This window comes from Ruditapes philippinarum, unplaced genomic scaffold (assembly GCF_026571515.1).
Source record: "Ruditapes philippinarum isolate M1 unplaced genomic scaffold, ASM2657151v2 ctg5254_1_1_1_1, whole genome shotgun sequence".
NCBI lineage: Eukaryota > Metazoa > Mollusca > Bivalvia > Venerida > Veneridae > Ruditapes > Ruditapes philippinarum.
In genome coordinates, this window is record NW_026854361.1 from 106,889 (window position 1) to 125,450 (window position 18,562).

General features: G+C 32.7%; 1 protein-coding gene across 2 annotated transcripts; it reads left to right on the plus strand.

Moving 5' to 3' along the window:
• Window positions 1–623: 623 nt before the first annotated feature.
• On the plus strand, window positions 624–18,320 carry LOC132739947 (uncharacterized). Of its 2 annotated transcripts, none has more exons than XM_060727792.1 (9): window positions 624–1,092; window positions 11,903–12,143; window positions 12,643–12,926; window positions 13,190–13,336; window positions 13,682–13,841; window positions 14,211–14,394; window positions 14,778–16,040; window positions 16,324–16,558; window positions 17,154–18,320. In XM_060727792.1, the coding sequence occupies exons 1-9, from the start codon at window positions 880–882 to the stop codon at window positions 17,673–17,675; spliced, it is 3,249 nt and encodes a 1,082-aa protein (XP_060583775.1). In that variant the 5' UTR covers window positions 624–879; the 3' UTR covers window positions 17,676–18,320. The 2 variants fall into 2 exon arrangements, with proteins under 2 accessions (XP_060583775.1, XP_060583774.1); XM_060727791.1 differs by lacking the exon at window positions 624–1,092 and adding an exon at window positions 9,819–10,373.
• Window positions 18,321–18,562: the final 242 nt, after the last annotated feature.

The following is an 18,562-nucleotide window of genomic DNA, read 5'->3' on the forward strand; positions in this document are numbered from 1 at the left end:
GAAAATCGCCATGTTACCTCTAATGTGTTGATGCGAAGTAAAACTCACAAAAAGGTATTTTTAAATACTTAAATAAAACTTTGGATCATTTATCGTAGAAAATTGATATTTTTATTCTTAACTCAATAAGCCGAGAATATGTTGTATACTTTGTGACATCTGCTGCCAAAGTACCTACTACTTGAAATGCATTTTCTTTCATGTCACGACTAGACTAGAGTATTATTAAAAGACGAATATTAAAAATAACATGACTTCTCCGTTTTAAAGGCCCGCATACATCCTAATTTTTTCTCTTTGGCCTTTTGTTCAGGACAAATAGAGCCTACTAACTTGCTCTTGGTACTGACAAAATTTTGACGTAAATTTAAATTTTACTACGATTTACGTCAATGAAATTATCTTTGATTAAGGCTTGCACCCAGGATCCTACTTGAAATAATAAGAAATAAACACCCCACTTATCATCATTATTTAACCAAAAATAGTCTGAACACACGCGTCTGTTTGTTGTCTATTTACTAAAATTATTCATAAAGCAAATATAAATAGTTTACGATAATTTAAGGATAAATAACAAATATTTGTGCGGCCACTGATGCATGGACTTATACACGGGGTATATAGTTACTTTTTTGAATGAATTAGATAGAAGGAGATAAACGATAATACCAACACAGCAGTGTATGTACCCTAAATGTTGGAGCTTTGTGGAATTTATACATGTATTTATACTAAAAAGAATGTGTTAAAAAGCTAAATTACGCCTTTAAAATCGGAGTTAAAAGGAATAATTTAAAGTGCGCTAAGGATGACATACACATTTCTAGTGTAATAAAGATAAAGTTTTAATTAACTACGACTGAGGAAACTTCAAAAATGACCAACCTTACAGACACAGGTAATTCTGTTGGAGGTTTAGACGTTGCAGACGGACCAGATGTGGCTGGTATTGAAGATATAATAGACGCTATGGAACTTTGTGATGAACACGAAGTTCCCTATGACGGACTGGAGAATATAGAAGATTTTATAGAAAGACTTAGGTTGCATTTCACAAAACAGAGGTTTTCAGAGTCCAGAAAGAAACAGGTACATTAGTTAAAAGAGTATTTTTCGTGTTCAATCTTGTAACCACCTTGGTCATTTTGTGTATCGCTGCGAGCAAACATTAATTAGGGGTTTCACTAGGTGCTTTATGTTTAATTTAAGATGGCTTGTTTCAAATGGTGTGTGGTTTAATTTTGAAGAGTTATGACTTGTTACATAACAGGACTGTGTATATATAAATTTCATAATTGTTGGCTTAAAGTCATGCTATATTTCTCTGAGTTATTCTTCCATATAATGATTTATAAACAGACTGAGAGGTACCAATACTAAATCTTCCTTCAGTTACCTTCCATTTATAAACAATGTATAACCACAGTAATTGCAGGACACCGTCCGGTTAGCTAATTAGGTAGAGCGTTGGACAGTGTTTCGGGCGACCCGGTTTCGATTCCCGGACGATGCAGGTCACTTCCGTTGTGATGGAATCCTTTCTACGGTTATTCGCACTGTAAATCTGCTCTGGCATGTACATAAGTTATTAGTTCCTTGCGAAAGTGAAGGCAATGAGTACTGGTAAACTGCTTGACAGCATGCCCAGGAACGATACGGTGGCTGCTCTGGTAAATTCAGTGTGGTTTACTGCCGAGCTCCGGAGTGGAAACTGCCAACACCACCACCACAGTAGTTCTAAAAACTTAATAGAAGTCCTAATTAAGTTTCTTCTATATGCCCTTTAAAACTATCATACGCATACTTTTTATAGGCTTATAGCACAGTTTTGATGATGTTTCACGAACTTAGATTAGTTAAATTAGTAAAAAATTTCGCAATGTCCCTCAAGCTTTACTTCAACTTATACAAAAGTCCCTCAGCATTCATTTTAGACAGCGTGTCCTATCTTATTTCAGCAATCACAATAGAGAATAAAACCATTTTGCGTTAACTGGCAATTTTATATTTTGGTCGTTTAAAATATACGTTACTTGTAACGTTTTACTGCACTAAAATTAAAATTCATTTTAAACTGAAATTAATATTTTAAATGTCAGTATCTTTATGAGACTACATCTCCAGCCACCGATATACCCGATAGAAAATTAAAATATGACCTTACTTGACTGTTATATTTGTGTTAAATGAGTTTAGTTTAATGAACAATACTCATTAAAGGTCAAAGAGCCTAAAACATAAAATTTGATTTTTTTTATATAGTTCAAGAAAATGAAAAAAAAATCTGCTACGGATTATCAAGATAATTATATGCTCGGAATTAATTAAATTGAAAACAGATCGTTGGTGCAATTCTTTGCCTGATTAAGTGAAAAACGTTGCAATGCTTTTTACTTTTGGGTCATTTTGAACAATGAAAATGGTTATTCTGTAAAAAAGGGGTTAGGGAATGATCGGAAAATTTGCACAGGTTGTGGAGTCCCTTTAATGACATTTAAAGATAATATTGCGTTAAGAATTGAACACTATGACATACTAATTGGAAAGATAATATTGCGTTAAAAATTGAACACTATGACATACTGACCGGAATTTTTGCACAGATGTTGTGGAGTCCTTTAAGGACATTTTAAAAAGATATTGCGTTAAGAATTGAACGCTATGACATAGGATATGAAAGAAAAAAATGCACATATGTTGTGGAGTCCCTTTAATAACAAAGCACTATGGCAGGTTATGTCATAGGGTTTTTCTTGCAGATGATTATGAGCATTTATTTCCCTTCCTATAATGACAACACGTCAGATGTGGGCAATAATATCAAACTAAATGTAGTGATATCTAAATACATTTTGTATAATAGACATGTGCAATAGATATATGATGCGGTTAAAATAATTTAATTACATAATCATGTACATGTATACTTGTAAATACGTTCTTTAAAGCGTGACAAAATTGGTAAATCCAATCAGAAAACTTGGATCATGTATTCTAATATCTAGCTTTCTAAATATAGTGAGCATAAAATTTCGCTCTGTCAGAAATTCTTACTCAACTGATATTATTTCTACGGATACAAAACAAAATAGTTGTACCACTTACTCGAGTAATTTGTTCAGCTGCTCACGCAAAATTGTAGGCCATAAATTAAGTTAAATCATTGTGGGTTTACCTCGTTAAACAGTTAAGATGTTATCATATACAATTTCATAAATACACGGCGTGTGTGTCACGGGATGAGCGTCAGTGAACTTCTACGTTTTGTTTATTGCATAACGAAAGCGGTTACTAAAGCCCTCGCACCAGGACAGAGTATCCCAGCGTCTTGCCTGGTACCAAGATATTTGACAGTCATCCATTATTGTTGTTTTCTTCCCAAAACATTAGTGAAAATAAATAGTTTATACAGTTTATTTGGCTAAATCGGCATGAAAAATGCCTTTGGCCATTTACAGTAACTTTCATGATGGCCAAGACGATATTTTGGCAGACGACAATTTTTCCGAGCATGCAAAGGGTAAAGAAGTCTGTTGTTTTCAATTATATCTGTCAGGGTCATTCATAAAGAAAGACACTGGATTTACTGATAATAATCTCGTGCTATTAGTTGTATAAATGTGCACAGTGTCTTTAAGGTGCTGAAGTACTAAACTAAGTATGTAGCAATAAGGTTGTTCAACCTGGCTGAACAACTCTATTACAGGATGATGACTGGTTCTGGTAAATGCAACACAATTTTCGCTACCCTCTAGCATTTTTCTTATGCGATATCCGATCTTCAGGACTAAAGGTATTGAATACAGAAGTCCCTGAGGATCACAAATATTTTGCATTTTCTTCAAGAAAATTGTTAAAATCTCGGTTGGGGCGACATAATATGACCGTAGCACAATCAGCATCCGTTGAAAATTGTCAAATTTGAAATGATTAATAAAAAAGTCATTTCTTTCCGATGCTCTTTTGCGCCTATTAAACTACAAGTCAAAATTGGCCAAAAGGTCTGTAACAAGAACAATATCTGGCTTTTGTATCACTTTAAGTGTTCTGCTTTTTTATGATACGTACAAATATTTACTGTTGATTTATTTAGATGTTTCCTGGACCTTTGTGAATAAGAGAAGTAGACTCAATTCACGATGTCCAAATGCCTGTCTTGTCTCATTTCCAGAGGTTAAATATCATTTCTCAAGGCAGAGTTGTCGTTCGTACCTCAATTAACGTAGACAGTCATCAAAACGAAATTACTTCAAAAGACCTTTACATCACAGGAACTTGACATTTTAATTATAATTACATTAAAGTCTGATTTCCATTTAAAAATCCCATCCCAGTGAAAATGTAGGTTTATATATTTTTATGAAGATGGGGTATTTTCATAGAAAAATGTATTTTACTTTCGAAATTAAATACTAGGAAGGTCCAGTGTTTATATTGAAATAAAGTAGAAAGAACCAAGGCAAACAAACTTAAAATTAATACTGAAAAGTATGACAATCTCCAATAAATAATTATAGCAATGTTTCGTCTTTTGATATCAACTTATTTCACAATCGATTCTTTGAAACGCTATTTATTACAACACGGAAGTCTCTTTTCATAATGGAAAATAATTTATGATAAGTAGAAATTTAAATATCCTTATATTTACCGATCCCATTATTGTAATTTCATTCATCCCTTTTATACGCTTTTAAATATACATTTCACGATTAAATAAAATTATTAGTGAGACATATATTTTAGCAGACGACAAAAATCAGAACAAATTCTTTTATGAAAAAAAAAATATACTTAATATACCCCCCCCCCCCCCAAAAAAACAAAAAAACAAAAAAAAAACAACAACAAAACAACAAAATAAAACCCGGCGGACCGCAAATACAATTTTATGTAATGCAGGAATTTAAGATTAAGTTTGTATTGTTAAAAGAAGGAATGCTTGACAACCATTCTGTTTTAGATTAAAATTGTATTACAGAAGTACGTCCGATATCTTAGATTTGTTTGTCCCTTTTTGACGTTAGAACAACAATTTTTATTTTTGTGATTAAGGTATACTTACAAAAACATGTGGTCGCAATACGATACTGTGAAATTCAATTCAGTTAATTCCTTTGGACAGCTGAATAGAACAACCAAACAATATATACAACAAAGTACAAAAAGAAGAGAAAATACAAACAACTCGTAAATACGTTCTATAAAATAGTTGAACCACAGATAAATGTACGGTCACAAGCAATATATATATATATATACTATTAAACAACAACAACAACAATTGTTGTAAGCAGTACAATGGTATATGCAGTCTGCTGATTTTTAGACAAGATATAACGGAAACGTGTGCCAACAATGTGTCAAGCTAAAATTACTAAATCATGACTTTGTAGACTATCGTACATCTGCCATTAACTGATTATTTCTATATTAAATTTTAAAAAAAATGTTTAAATATTTAAGTACTAGTAATAGTACTAGCTATACCAGCCAATCTATCATATTATAGAGAATAATTGTATGCAAAATGTGGAATGAAAATGTGTGTTTATTATGTCATTGTTAAATAATTGAGGAAGTGATAGTATATCAATGTCAAATATTTATGATAAAAAGATAAAATGATATCATTTTCTTGTGCGCTGACTTTAAACCAGATTTTTTTGAAAGAAATTAATTTATATACTGGTTATTATAAGATCGGTCGAGGTGAAAACCTTTTATTCTGAACTCATACATTTCTCAAGTGATTTTAAACAAATTTTTATCGAATTATTGATACGATTTGTCCTTGCGAATATTGATGTCAGGGTTTTGTGGTTTGATCTTTTTTTTTTTTATTTTTACCATATACAGTGGTTGTGACATTGGTGATAGTTGTTCTATAAAGGTTTGGTTGAAATTCCACAAGAAATACAAAAGTTGTGTACAGAAGAACATTTCTCCCTATAATTAATATCATTTTTAGTTTATTAGTCTATCTAAGTCGTATGTATGTATGTCTTCATGTACACACATGTATAATAGAAATACACATTCAATTAAACTTCAAATACATGTAAATAATCATTCTTATAAAGAATTATAGGACATTATACATGTAATTATGCATGTTGTAGCAAACATGTAATAAGTGTCATAATATACGATCCAATATCTTACATTGGTGGAAAAAAAAAATAACCCAATATCATTGTAGGGAAATTTTTTAAATAAGTGCTGACTAAATAGCGACCATGTAAGAATAAGGACTGAGTAAACAGCGAGCAGTGCAGACCATGTCAAAATAAGTACTGACTAAATAGCGAGCAGTGCTGACCATGTCAAAATAAGTACTGACTTAACATCGAGCATTGCAGACCATGTCAAAATAAGTACTGACTTAATAGCGAGCATTGCAGACCATGTCAAAATAAGTACTGACTTAATAGCGAGCATTGCAGACCATGTCAAAATAAGTACTGACTTAATAGCGAACACTGCAGACCATGTAAAATAAGTACTGACTTAACAGCGAGCATTGCAGACCATGTCAAAATAAGTGCTGACTAAATAGCGAGCATTGCAGACCATTTTAAATAAATACTGACTTAACAGCGAGCATTGCAGACCATGTTAAAATAAGAACTAACTAAATAGCGAGCAGTGAAGATCATGTCAATATGTAATGACTAAAAAGCGAGCAGTGCAGACCATGTCAAAATAAGAACTGACTAAATAGCGAGCAGTTAAGACCATGTCAAAATAAGTACTGACTAAATAGCGAGCATTGCAGACCATGTCAAAATAAGTGCTGACTAAATAGCAAGCAGTGCAGATCATGTAAAAATACTGACTAAATAACGAGCTGTGCAGACCATGATCATATAAAAATATCATTCTTCAAAGTTGTTGTTGCAAACTCATATTTCATAAATTTGATATTACTTCAGATTATTTATTTTAACTTCAGGCAGGACTTAAAACATTGGACAACTATTTTCATTTTTTTGCTAAGGTTTTTGCTAAGTTCTAAAAATTCAGGCCAAAATATCAGTTTATAACTTTAACTGATGTTCAAGTTAAAGGTCCATTATTTCCAGAAATGCTTTTATCTTTATTTCTCAAAAGCTTTTTATTTTTGGTGTCCTGTTAAAGCTATCAAAAAGTTACTCATGGCCAATTACCTGACCTATCTTTTGCTCCTATTGCATTTTGACAATTAGTACAGTTACAGTGATTTAGTATTTTTTATGGAAGTCAAAATATTAATTTGTTTACATTTTGCTACTTTCATGACAAATAATTTCACATTCTGCACTACTTTCTTCAGGTGTTAAGTATCTAACATGCTCTAAATCCATCATTTTAACGTTATAAAACTATTGTATAAGGAAAAATTTATTTAATGTGCCTTTAAGATTGTTCAAACACTTCGACTGCTAGCGGCCGACAGAAACTTTACCCATGCGGCTTGCGCAAACCGAAATAATTCTGCACATCGTTGCAGTGTTTTGCGCTGTTCACTTTTTAGTCAGTATGCAAACTTTGGTCAGTAAAGCCCTTTGGGACTGAATTGTCTTAATGTTCGTCTTCTGCATTGCTTCGTCGGGCCCTTGTATGTGATTTTCTTGTTGCTCTGTCTTCCTTTAGGACATTGAGTACTTTTGTTAAGGTCATTGGGTTTACTTTTATAAGTTTCTACATGATCATTTTAGTGTTTTACTTATTTAACCTTTTGAAACCATGACAACTGTTAGAATTTCACTTGGCGGAGATTCATTTTATTTACACTGTCTCGTTTAAAGGAACATGGTGGGGCTAAGAGCGAGGTTTGGTGCACCATTAACCGGTTTAAACTCCCCAGCAGTCATTATTATTATTATGCTGCTGACCGTTCCAAGGCGGCGCCCCTCTGTGTTCCTCAGATGTATGTCTATGTTGTTTCATACTGTTTTGGTGACACTTTTGCTTGTGTCCCTTGTTGTTTTCTCGTCTACGGTAAGTATCTTCCCCATTACCTCTAGTTTTTATTTCTTTGATTAATTACCCCCCCCTTCCCCCGGTCTCCTGTCCCCTTCCCCTTTGTGGGCCTATTATTCTTTTCTTTGAATTTCTAATCAGTTACAATTTATTTATCATTTAATGATTAACCTGTCCGTGCTCTGTCTTTGCCCTGCCCTGATTTTGTTTGGGGTCCGCCTGGGCTCCTTGCCACTGGTTCTTGTTGCTGGATCATATGGGGGTTGCGTTCATTGAACGCCGCCTTTCCTTGTTGATCTTGTTTATCATATATTTGGAATCTTCCATTCTGTCTCGACTGATTTTTTTTAAATAGCATAGTAAGGGCATTTGTTTCAAAATGATATACATGTACCCATGGTACCAGAAGATACATTTACAATGTACCAAAAGGCACGTGTAGGCGTTGATATATTTCGTTTCCTTAAAGTTGCATTTGTTTTTGTTTGTTTTTTTTTTGTTCGAGCGAACTCTTTACCCACTAGAACACGTCATTCGACTTAATACCACAAAAAAAGAAGATCTGAAGTACACCTCTAGAAAGATGGTTTAAGAGATAATTGTCTGCACAATGATTAAAAACGTATCGTATGTCCAATTATATCGGTAATCCTTGAAATGTCATACATGTATTAGATTTTCGAGGTTTTTAGTGCTTGAAAGGTTGCTAGAAGTTTATATTATTAGTTGTAAAGATTTTTGACATGTCATATGGCCCTATATAAACGGTTGTTTGAAAATATAACCTAAGCCGCTAGGCGCTAGTAGTTTTCACTTCGGATTACGACAGTAAGCCACATTGAACTTACTAGAGCACAGTTCAGCCACCTCATTGTTCCTGAGCAGGCTGTCAAGAAGTTTACCCGTACTAGTTGCCTCCACTTTCGCACGGAACTGAAACTTCTGACATGCCAGAGCAGAGGTACAGTGCAAATGACCGAAGAAAAGATTTCATGATCACTCACAACGGAAGTGACCTGCACCATCCGGGAATCGAACCCAGGTCGCCTGATTCAGAGGTAGTCGGACGGCTTATAATAAGATAAAATGGATTTCTGCGTCTCAAAGCGATGATTTAATGCATCACATCATGACAACAACAATGGGTTATCTACTAGTTATGGCCAATTAATATGTGAAATATGAACTTTGTGATGAATAGTTTTCAAGATAATCAGCGGAAACCATTCTGACATTTAAGGCCCCCGTGACCTTGACCTATGACCTACTGACCCAAAAACCCTTACAAACGTTTTTTTCAAGGCTTTTATGACCTAATAATCGTAACAATTGTTACTGCTTCTGGAATGCTTCTGAAAGTCCCGATAATATTAAAGATACATGCCTCTAGATGAGCCAAAATATTTCAAGAAAATCAAACAGTTAACTTGAGAAAAATTTAAGTTTTAAAGGAAAGTAAAAAAAATCAAGTTCAAAATAATATTGTACATGCTATGTGCAATTAATGATTGTTTTTGCAGTATTTATCACCATATTTCTACTGCGTAATTTATGTGGATTTAAAAAATATGCCGTTTGCAATATATGTAAATTACTTTCTTTGTTCACTCCACAATATTTTACTTAAAAATACATTTTCAAAATGTTCATGAAAAGTAGCATGAATCTGGATGCATGCTGCTATAATGTGAAATATATTTTCATGAAAATAACCTCCTTTGAACAAAAATTTATTACATATTAGCCTTAAATAGTATCATCTTTACCTATGGAATGTATCGTGTTCCAAACTTGGGAATACCCCTGTCTTTATATTTTTATTTGCATTTCAACAGGTCTTATTCACGCATTGATTGTCACTTTGAATTCAAAATATGACAAAAGAAACGGGCGCGATTTCAAGGAATTGTTGAGATCGCTCATTAATTAGTAAAAACTAAATTTGGAAAAATGGGTATTCCGACCGACACATGATTATTTACACACTTCAAACGAAGTGGACTGGATAGTATATGAAACTAAAATGTACTTGTAATGACGAATTTAAACAAACGTGTTTGCTAAATGTAAGAAGTAGTCTTAAATAAATAAACTTAACTAAAACGCAATGAAGGACAAATAGATTTAAGAAAAACTGGAGAGAAGATATAGATCTAGCTTAAATAAAAAAGTTAGTTATGGAATTACAAAGACAAGTGTCAACTTCGTCTAGTAACGGAGGTGATGCAGATGAACAAATGGAACTTACACTAAATAACATAACTAAGCTTCAAGGTGTGTTTGAAGCGTATGAGTTCGCGGATTATAATGACATTCCTATAGAAAATATTGAGACATTAGAAGAACTCAAAGAAAGGTTTATAATGCATCTTAAGAAAAGTAAAGGAAGGAACAGAAAATTAAAGGTAAAGCTGTACCAGAAATATCGATAATATAACTGAAACTATTAGATCTACTACTTTGTACGAAGTCGCTCCATATTTCTTCTCTCTTTTTTTGTGGGGGAAAGGGTGTCTTTAAAATGCATGATTCCGATGTTTTTTGGGTTTTTTTCTTCATTTTTTTTCATAGAAATGTTTTGTTTTATTTTTGGAGTGAAACCGATCGAAGCACGATTTCTTGGATTCTTTAAAATTTGAAATGCAATGCATATAATATTCCGAATTCATTTGGTTATTTTTTTCATTTTTTTTTCAGAAGTACTTATGTTTTGAATGAAAGCGATCGAAGTTGTTTAGTATGATAAGAAAAACTGCAACATGAACTCCCAGTTATCATACAACTCTCTAAGAAGTATTTTTTCTAGGAAAGACAAATTAATCTCTATCTGTATTTGATTTAACAAATATTGCGAAATTGTATCTGGCACTAATTTGACAACTGTAAAAGATGAGAATAAAAGAAACTAGATTTTTTTTCTTTCTTGATTTGAAATAAGTTTCTTTTTTACTTATCCAAACCAAACTATATTCTTATCATGACATTTGTGATAATACAATTGTTTGCAATAAGTTTAAAGCTTAAATATCATAAAATGAATATACATTGTGCATGCACATACACATTTCAAAATACGTGATTTAGATACTTGATTGACCTTCAAACCGGTTATAGAGCACGTGTACATTACATACAAACATATCATATTTCCAACACCAGTCGACATTGTCCTTGTGCTCATTATTATACCCAACCAATCAAAACACCGCATTGTGTTTGCTTTCAAATGAAAATTAAGTATGCCTTTCAACATTCCTAAAATATCTATTTAATAATCAACAAGATTTCAAAAGCAGACGACACGGGTGACATTTTGGGTCGTTGAATCAAGGAAGTGACATTGTTCCAAACGTCAAGCATTATTAAAAAGTTTAATAACAAAACAATTTATTATGCTTCTTTAGCTGCTCCCCGCTGCACATTTTATGTCATTGCAATACATTAACAGTCAACGCGTTGGCTTTGAAAAAGGTCATATTATCGGTTGAAAAATATGAAATAAACATACTCGATCAAACCAAGTCGCAATGTCCAGGCATTAGATTTGTTGATATGTCTCACGATGGATCCACATGTTAAAATTTTCCTTAATGCATTTATGTATATGTATACATCATATAATGATTTATAATTAGTTACGCATTAATACAGTGTTTGTTCTAAATATTATTCAATCTTTGGCGTAATTCCGGGTATATCTTGTTCATCCCTCGTATATTATGTCCAAGACTTAATTGGCAACTTTATATTTTTTAAAAACTTTTTATTATTATTATAGATCGTATTGATCAGTTATGATTAAAATCTCTCCGTCTTATGTGCATGTATTTACTTGTTAACAACTAAACATATAGGGGCCCAAAGCGGATCAAAACATAGCAAACTGCTAGAAGAAACAATAAATGTTATAACACTGTGCACATTTATTTTTCAGATCGAAAAGAACATGCTGCTTGCCGGTAAAGATGACGCGAATAGGAGAAAGAAATTAACGTCTGTTATGACAGACATGATGTCCATTATTCATAAACAAGGACCAAATATGGTACCAAGAAGGGACAGCCAGTTAGTAGAAGGTTTACTCAGAACAGAGGGGACAAGCGACAATCTAGCTGACGACTGTAGAGCGTACATTGACGATCTGGAAACTGGAGAATGCGTTATGATTGTTGCAGGTAGATATCTTTGTTTCGGTTTACCGACAGAAAATAAGAATATATGCACAAAAGCTAAAGGATGTGCATGATAAATAGAATTCAAGCAATCCATGTAATTTTTTTTTGTGTCCCTTATTTTTACAACAATTTATTCTCCTTTTATCATCATTTATTTTGCGTTGTTCATTATCAGTTTTCTCAATTTGTACATATGCTGCATTCTATCATTTGTCAAATTTTATAATATGCCCCTAGCTTCTTTTAATTGTCGAATTCGACAGATACTTGTAGACCTATATGAACACTGTCATAAAACTGGGTAAAAATATATAACATTGTGTAGAAATAAACAATTCCACTTAATCTCTTAGGAAGTATATGCACGATCAGTGAAGGTTTCGGATTTTTAAAAAATTGAATAGTTCAGTTATTTCATAATAATATATCAAAATGAAACTTAATGGAACAATAAATTCAAAATCAGAAAAAAACAACTTTTTAACTCTTTTGATTTCAGGAGAAACATCAGCTGGAAAATCTAGTGTTCTCAACTTACTATTTGAAGATGACATTCTTCCTGTGTTCAATAATAGTTCCACGTCAACAATAACCATCATACGCTATCATAGACGGAAACATGCACGTATACTGTACAAATCGGACAAACCTGATACAGAGTTTGATCTGGACGAAGAAGGTCTTAAAAAGCTCCATGCAATCGCCTTTATGAAATCCGCCAGCGAGCGGGAAAATCACAATATTAAAGAAGTTCAAGTGTATTTACCTCTGCCTTTGTTGCAGGTACATTATTTAAATACTTATTATATTTTACAGAACAATACAAGTAATGTAATATATACATCTTGAATTCGTCTGTTAAAATATTGGACGAAAGTAATTTTGCATTTTCAGTTCAGCCACTCGTTTTTTTACCTAGTATTAATTAGAAAATGAACGTAAGTTTTTCTGTTTGTTATTATTTTTTCTTCTTTTTATAAATTTATATACTCTCCTGCGTTTTAGTTATATAAAACAAAACTAAATTCTATTGACGATATTTTCAGTCTGGTCTGGTATTTGTGGATACTCCAGGAATTGGCGAGAATGAGTTTTTGGAATTAGAGTTAACCAACTTTATAAAAAACAACACTATCCTTGGCTTTATGTACATCATAAAAACGGACAATGCAGGCGGAGTACAAGAAGATAGGGTATGCGCAAACAAGTAGAGAAGAAAATACTTTTGATATTAATGACCTCTTTTCGAGGCTTTTATTTATAATACTTTTAGAATACTTTTATTTATCAAACATATTGACAGTCATCATATCAAATACCGGTACTAATATTCTAGTTTTATATTGTTATTGATATACTTTTTATTAAGTATGCTTCAGTATGCTAAATGCTTCTGAAGATTTCAGCAAGACATTTCATTTATTTATTTAATGATTGATTGATTGACTGACTGCTTGCTTGACTGATTTATTGATTTACTTGTCTTGACAGAATGGAAACAATTACACATGTAATAACATTAACTTTTAATATTTCAGTTACTTGGATTGTTGAAGATAGTTTTAGAGATGCAAAGATCAGACGAAAGCTCCAAACACCGACATATAAAGTTTGATCCTAAATCTGCACTTTTTGTATGTAATCGAGTTGACCTTGTTGAGAAAACAGAACTTGACAAAGTGAAAGCAAATGCAATAGGTAAAAGTTATTCATACGTTTTAAGGTCTTAATTAAAATTATAGCATAAGATCTATAACCAAATAAGAAATTGTTCACATTTTTACTTTGCTTGCATTGCTCTCAAAGGGTTTGTCTTTTTTGTACGTATAAAAATGTAAGCAAATAGCCCTAGCAAAGATCCATGTAAATGATATCTGGTAATTGTTTTTATTCTTGCAGTATCACATATATACGGGTCAGCATGCCAATAGCACGTTATATTATGTTTGTTCATAGCTTCATGATTTCTCCTTTTATGTATAATATCTACTTTTATTCTTTCAAATTAAGAATACCTGCATATCGATATCTGCAATTTTTATAATTAATACGGAACTGTTTTTTTAGATAAGCTGTCCAAATGCTGGCCGAACTTTGACGAATCCCAGGTTGTCTTTTTCTCCACAGAGAAAGCATTACGAGATGTCAACGCTGACAATGACTATATCAATGACAATTACAAACAGTTTTTAGACAATCTGAAAAATCTCTTCATTTCTTCACTAGAAAGGAGAATAAAGCAGTCGTTCAAGTAAGTCAATGAACAGACTGAATTTCCAAATTATGTGGCATTTAATTGAATAATTTCCTCTAATTTGAGACAAAAACAATTCGGGAGTTATACATGTATCTACGCACTTTGTTTAATAATAAATTGCTTTAGACTTGAAACGTTTTTCAACATAATTCAGGTGTGATAAAGATTTTTACATGTGCGTTTACTACAACTAGTTTAGATAATTCATTATTATTATTCATTTATTTTAATAAATGTAAAGTAAACTTTGCATGAAATTAACGTAATATTAAGATGTCCAGAACTTCAATTATGACACTTTATGAACTGTTTAATTATAAAAGAAAATTACAAAAAAGTAAACAATATCTATTAATTATTCATTTAACGTTTTACAGATGGATTGAAAATGTTCTTAAACGTACAATTCATCATCTGAAGACAGTAGTTAGACGTCTCGATCTTTCAGATATGGATCTGAAAGATAAATCTGAAATAGCAAGAGAAAAACTGGCAAAATTGCGGTGTAAATCAGAATCAGTTCTTGAAGAACTGAAGGCAAAACTTGATGTTCAATCTAAAGAGATGTGCAGCGAATTGAGAGAATACCTGCTTTCTGAACAATGTAAGAATAAGCTGACACGCGAGTGGTCGGCTGGACAATTGCCAACTGTTGACGCTGGATTAGGAGACTGGCAATGGATTCGAATGAGAATACACGAAGCTTTCTATGACAGGATTATAGAATGTGTTGAAGATTGGAACGAAGATGAAAGAAAAATCGAATCTTTGGAAGAAGAGCTTTCCTTTGGAATGAAGATAGAACTGCAACTCCTAGAGGAAGATCTTGCAGAAATCGAAAAGCAAATTCACTGTGACTCGTCGTCGGCTTCTTCCGATGACTTGTCTAACTTATCGAAAAACAGAATGAGTAGACGAAGAACTTTGCCAAGAATTTCACAAATTAGGACAAAATATCTTCTCTCTGAACCTAAAATGCCTCTCAAGTTGGCGGGGAGAATTATAAAACCATTCCAAATGTTAATGAGTCCGATAAAGAATAAAATGAAAGTAAATGAATACAAAGATGATCCCGTGAAAATGGCAAAAAAGACTGCAAAGGATATGTACGACCAGCTTCTAAATGATTCTAATCAATCTACTTCTGGTCTGACTCATCTAGCTGAATACTTGCTTGAAAGACCACGAGAATACATAGAAGCGGTTGAACGACAGGTGCCAGCCATGATTCTAGCCAATCAACTGCTTGTTAATCGGCTTGAAGAATCTATCGAGACAGAAAGGTTACACCAGGCGGAATATGAAGAAATGATGACGTCAACAGAGGCACTTAAAAGGGCTTTAATGGAATACGGGGAAGGCTATATATTTGTAGCTGATTTTAGTCGCGGGGAGTTACAAATCCAACAAATGCCATCTGAGGGTGGTGAAGCGGTATCAGTAGCGTTTAATGTAACTGACTTTCTTCGTGGGAGCTCAGGAGATTTGGACGTTTGTAGAAGAAGGGACATTCGAGGATTGTGGACCGTGACTTATTCAGGCAGCCTTTTCAGAAATAGCCTGGAGAGACCAGTTGCGATCAAAGTTTATCTGCCTTCTTCAGGAGTAGAATTTACTTATGCAGAAGTAGCTAAACTAAGGTATGAGCACAAAACTATCTTTTACTGATCTTCATTAAATTTTACCTTTTTAGAGATGGACATGTAAGATACACTTATTGTTTTCTGAATACACGTTTTATTTTTCATATGAATAAGGCCTACTTTATTGCATATGTAGGTAAACATCAAAAAGTCATTTGCTGTATCGCTTTTTTCTGTTTTTTTTCCTTAAAAATAACTTAAAGTTGTTTTGATGAGAAATTAGAAAGTGGAATTGTGTTATATATTTAATTTTACTATCTACTTGTGTATATTATTTCAGGTGTCTCACAAGGCGAGGGGCAAACATAGCAGAATTTTTAGGTATTCATAATGCCGAAACTATAACGCCTGCATTTGTTTACGAGGGGGATTTAAAATCAGTTAGACGGTCCCTTAGTGCATTCTGCAATAAACGGGAAAGTGTTCCCGAAATTTTAATTGAGACGGCGTGCGGCTTGGAATATCTTCATACAAAAGGACTCGTCCATATGGAACTCAGTCAAGACACTGTGACGGTAAGTGTTTATATTTGTCTATATTATCCCTTGCTGGAATATATGATGTATGACACTATAAACGATTTGTTTAAAATAGAAGTCACCTTAATTTATCAGTGTCTTCTATTGATTTCTTTGACTATATATAGGAACCATTAAATCAAGAGAAATAGTTTACGAATAAATTTATGGCTTTAAAAGACTAAATCATGAAAAGCTTAATTAATATTAATATAATCATAATTACGACATTTTCGAATAATGAAAGTCACTTATGTTGAAAAATGTTAAATCATATTAAATAAAAAGGACAACGTTCAAGGAGTAAAGTTCCAATTTTTAATGTGACGACCTTTACTAATTATCTGCATACAAAACTATAACTATATTGCCAATCATATTTTATTAGATTTTTGTTAACTTTTAATTCTCCTGGTATATATGAAATGAAAAATCCGTTGTTAGATGAAATGTTCTATATTCATGTATTGCTTAAGTATTGCCTTTATTATAGTGACCTTTATCTCGAGCTGTTAGTAAATTATAACTTACACATAATGTTCGCTAGGAATAATTGATTATTCTTGATATTGTTATTTTCTTAACATTTAAGATGGATGAAGCTGGCAATGTTCAACTTACAGGCGCTTGTTTACCTAGATTCGCCAAGCTTCCATTTGACACAGAACGAATTGATACTGGAGATTTCGTGTACTTGGCACCGGAAGTTTTACGTGGAGATAAATACGAAGTATTTGCAGACGTTTACTCTTTTGGATTATTTATATTAGAATTAGCTCAAGTAGAAATGCCCGTAGTATTCAGAGAACAGAGAAAAATGACTCTTTGTGATTTTATCAGAACAGTTGATCCTGAAAAAATGCTCAATTTAGAAGAGGTAGTGGAAGTGTTCACCAATAATACACGAGCACTCATTCTGAACTGTCTTGAAATTGACAAAGACAATCGCCCGCTTATGAGCGAAGTTATAGAATACACATCATTCATCAAAAATGAGAAGGACGCTCTAGCCAAACTACCTACTCGCAGATCAAGAGCGAGGCCAATCAAACGGCCGTCACTAGACAAGGCAAAGGAATTAAAAGGAAAATATGAATCATCTACTTATCTGTGACACTACAGACTACGTATGATAATCAAATTTGACATGTTTGTTCTGCATTTGCAGAGTTATAGCGTTTGCGAGAAAGTATCTTATGTGCCAAAGTTCATTATATAACACCTTAACATATTTCATATTTATGTTTTACTTTTTACTTCAAGAAATTCTTTTGAAGTATATGTAATTATTTATGTTCTCTTATTGGGAACTGCAAATGCTTAGTACTGAAATAATTATAGATATGTTTACCTTATTAAGGACACTACAACGATACAATATTCTATACATGGGATACTTGGCTTCGTAGATATAAGAAGGTATTACTAGTATCCTATATTTAATTAAGAAATTCCTAAACATTACAGAATAAGAGAATTTTGTTATTTCAGTATAAAGTATGTTATTTCATTATCATAGCTTTGTATGAAGTATCTAACATATTTTCTATTTCTATCTACATTATCATTTACTCAAGATACAACAATATAACTACATTTAGTAAACCGATACTTCTATGTTCTCAAATGTTCTCCATGTTCTTGAAACTGATAACAAATTAGAACTGATATATTGACATATTTACAGATTAATTATTCACATGTTATCAAATCACTTGTTAAGACATAATTTGTTTATTAATAAAATATTCAAGCCTCATGAAGTTGTTTTCACATGAATATACTTGTAGTTCAATTAATTTAACTCAATGGGGTATGGGGTGCTTTGATATTGTATTTGGGTTATTTTTGGGTATGAGTACCGTAAACAAACAAATAAACTTATATAGAGAAAAGCAAACTCCTGGCACCGGTTACATTATGCTTTGGTTAACTTAATTTTAATACTGACCAGGGGAAGTAACTGCTCCAAGGTGTTTGAAAGAAAATGTGTCATTTTTG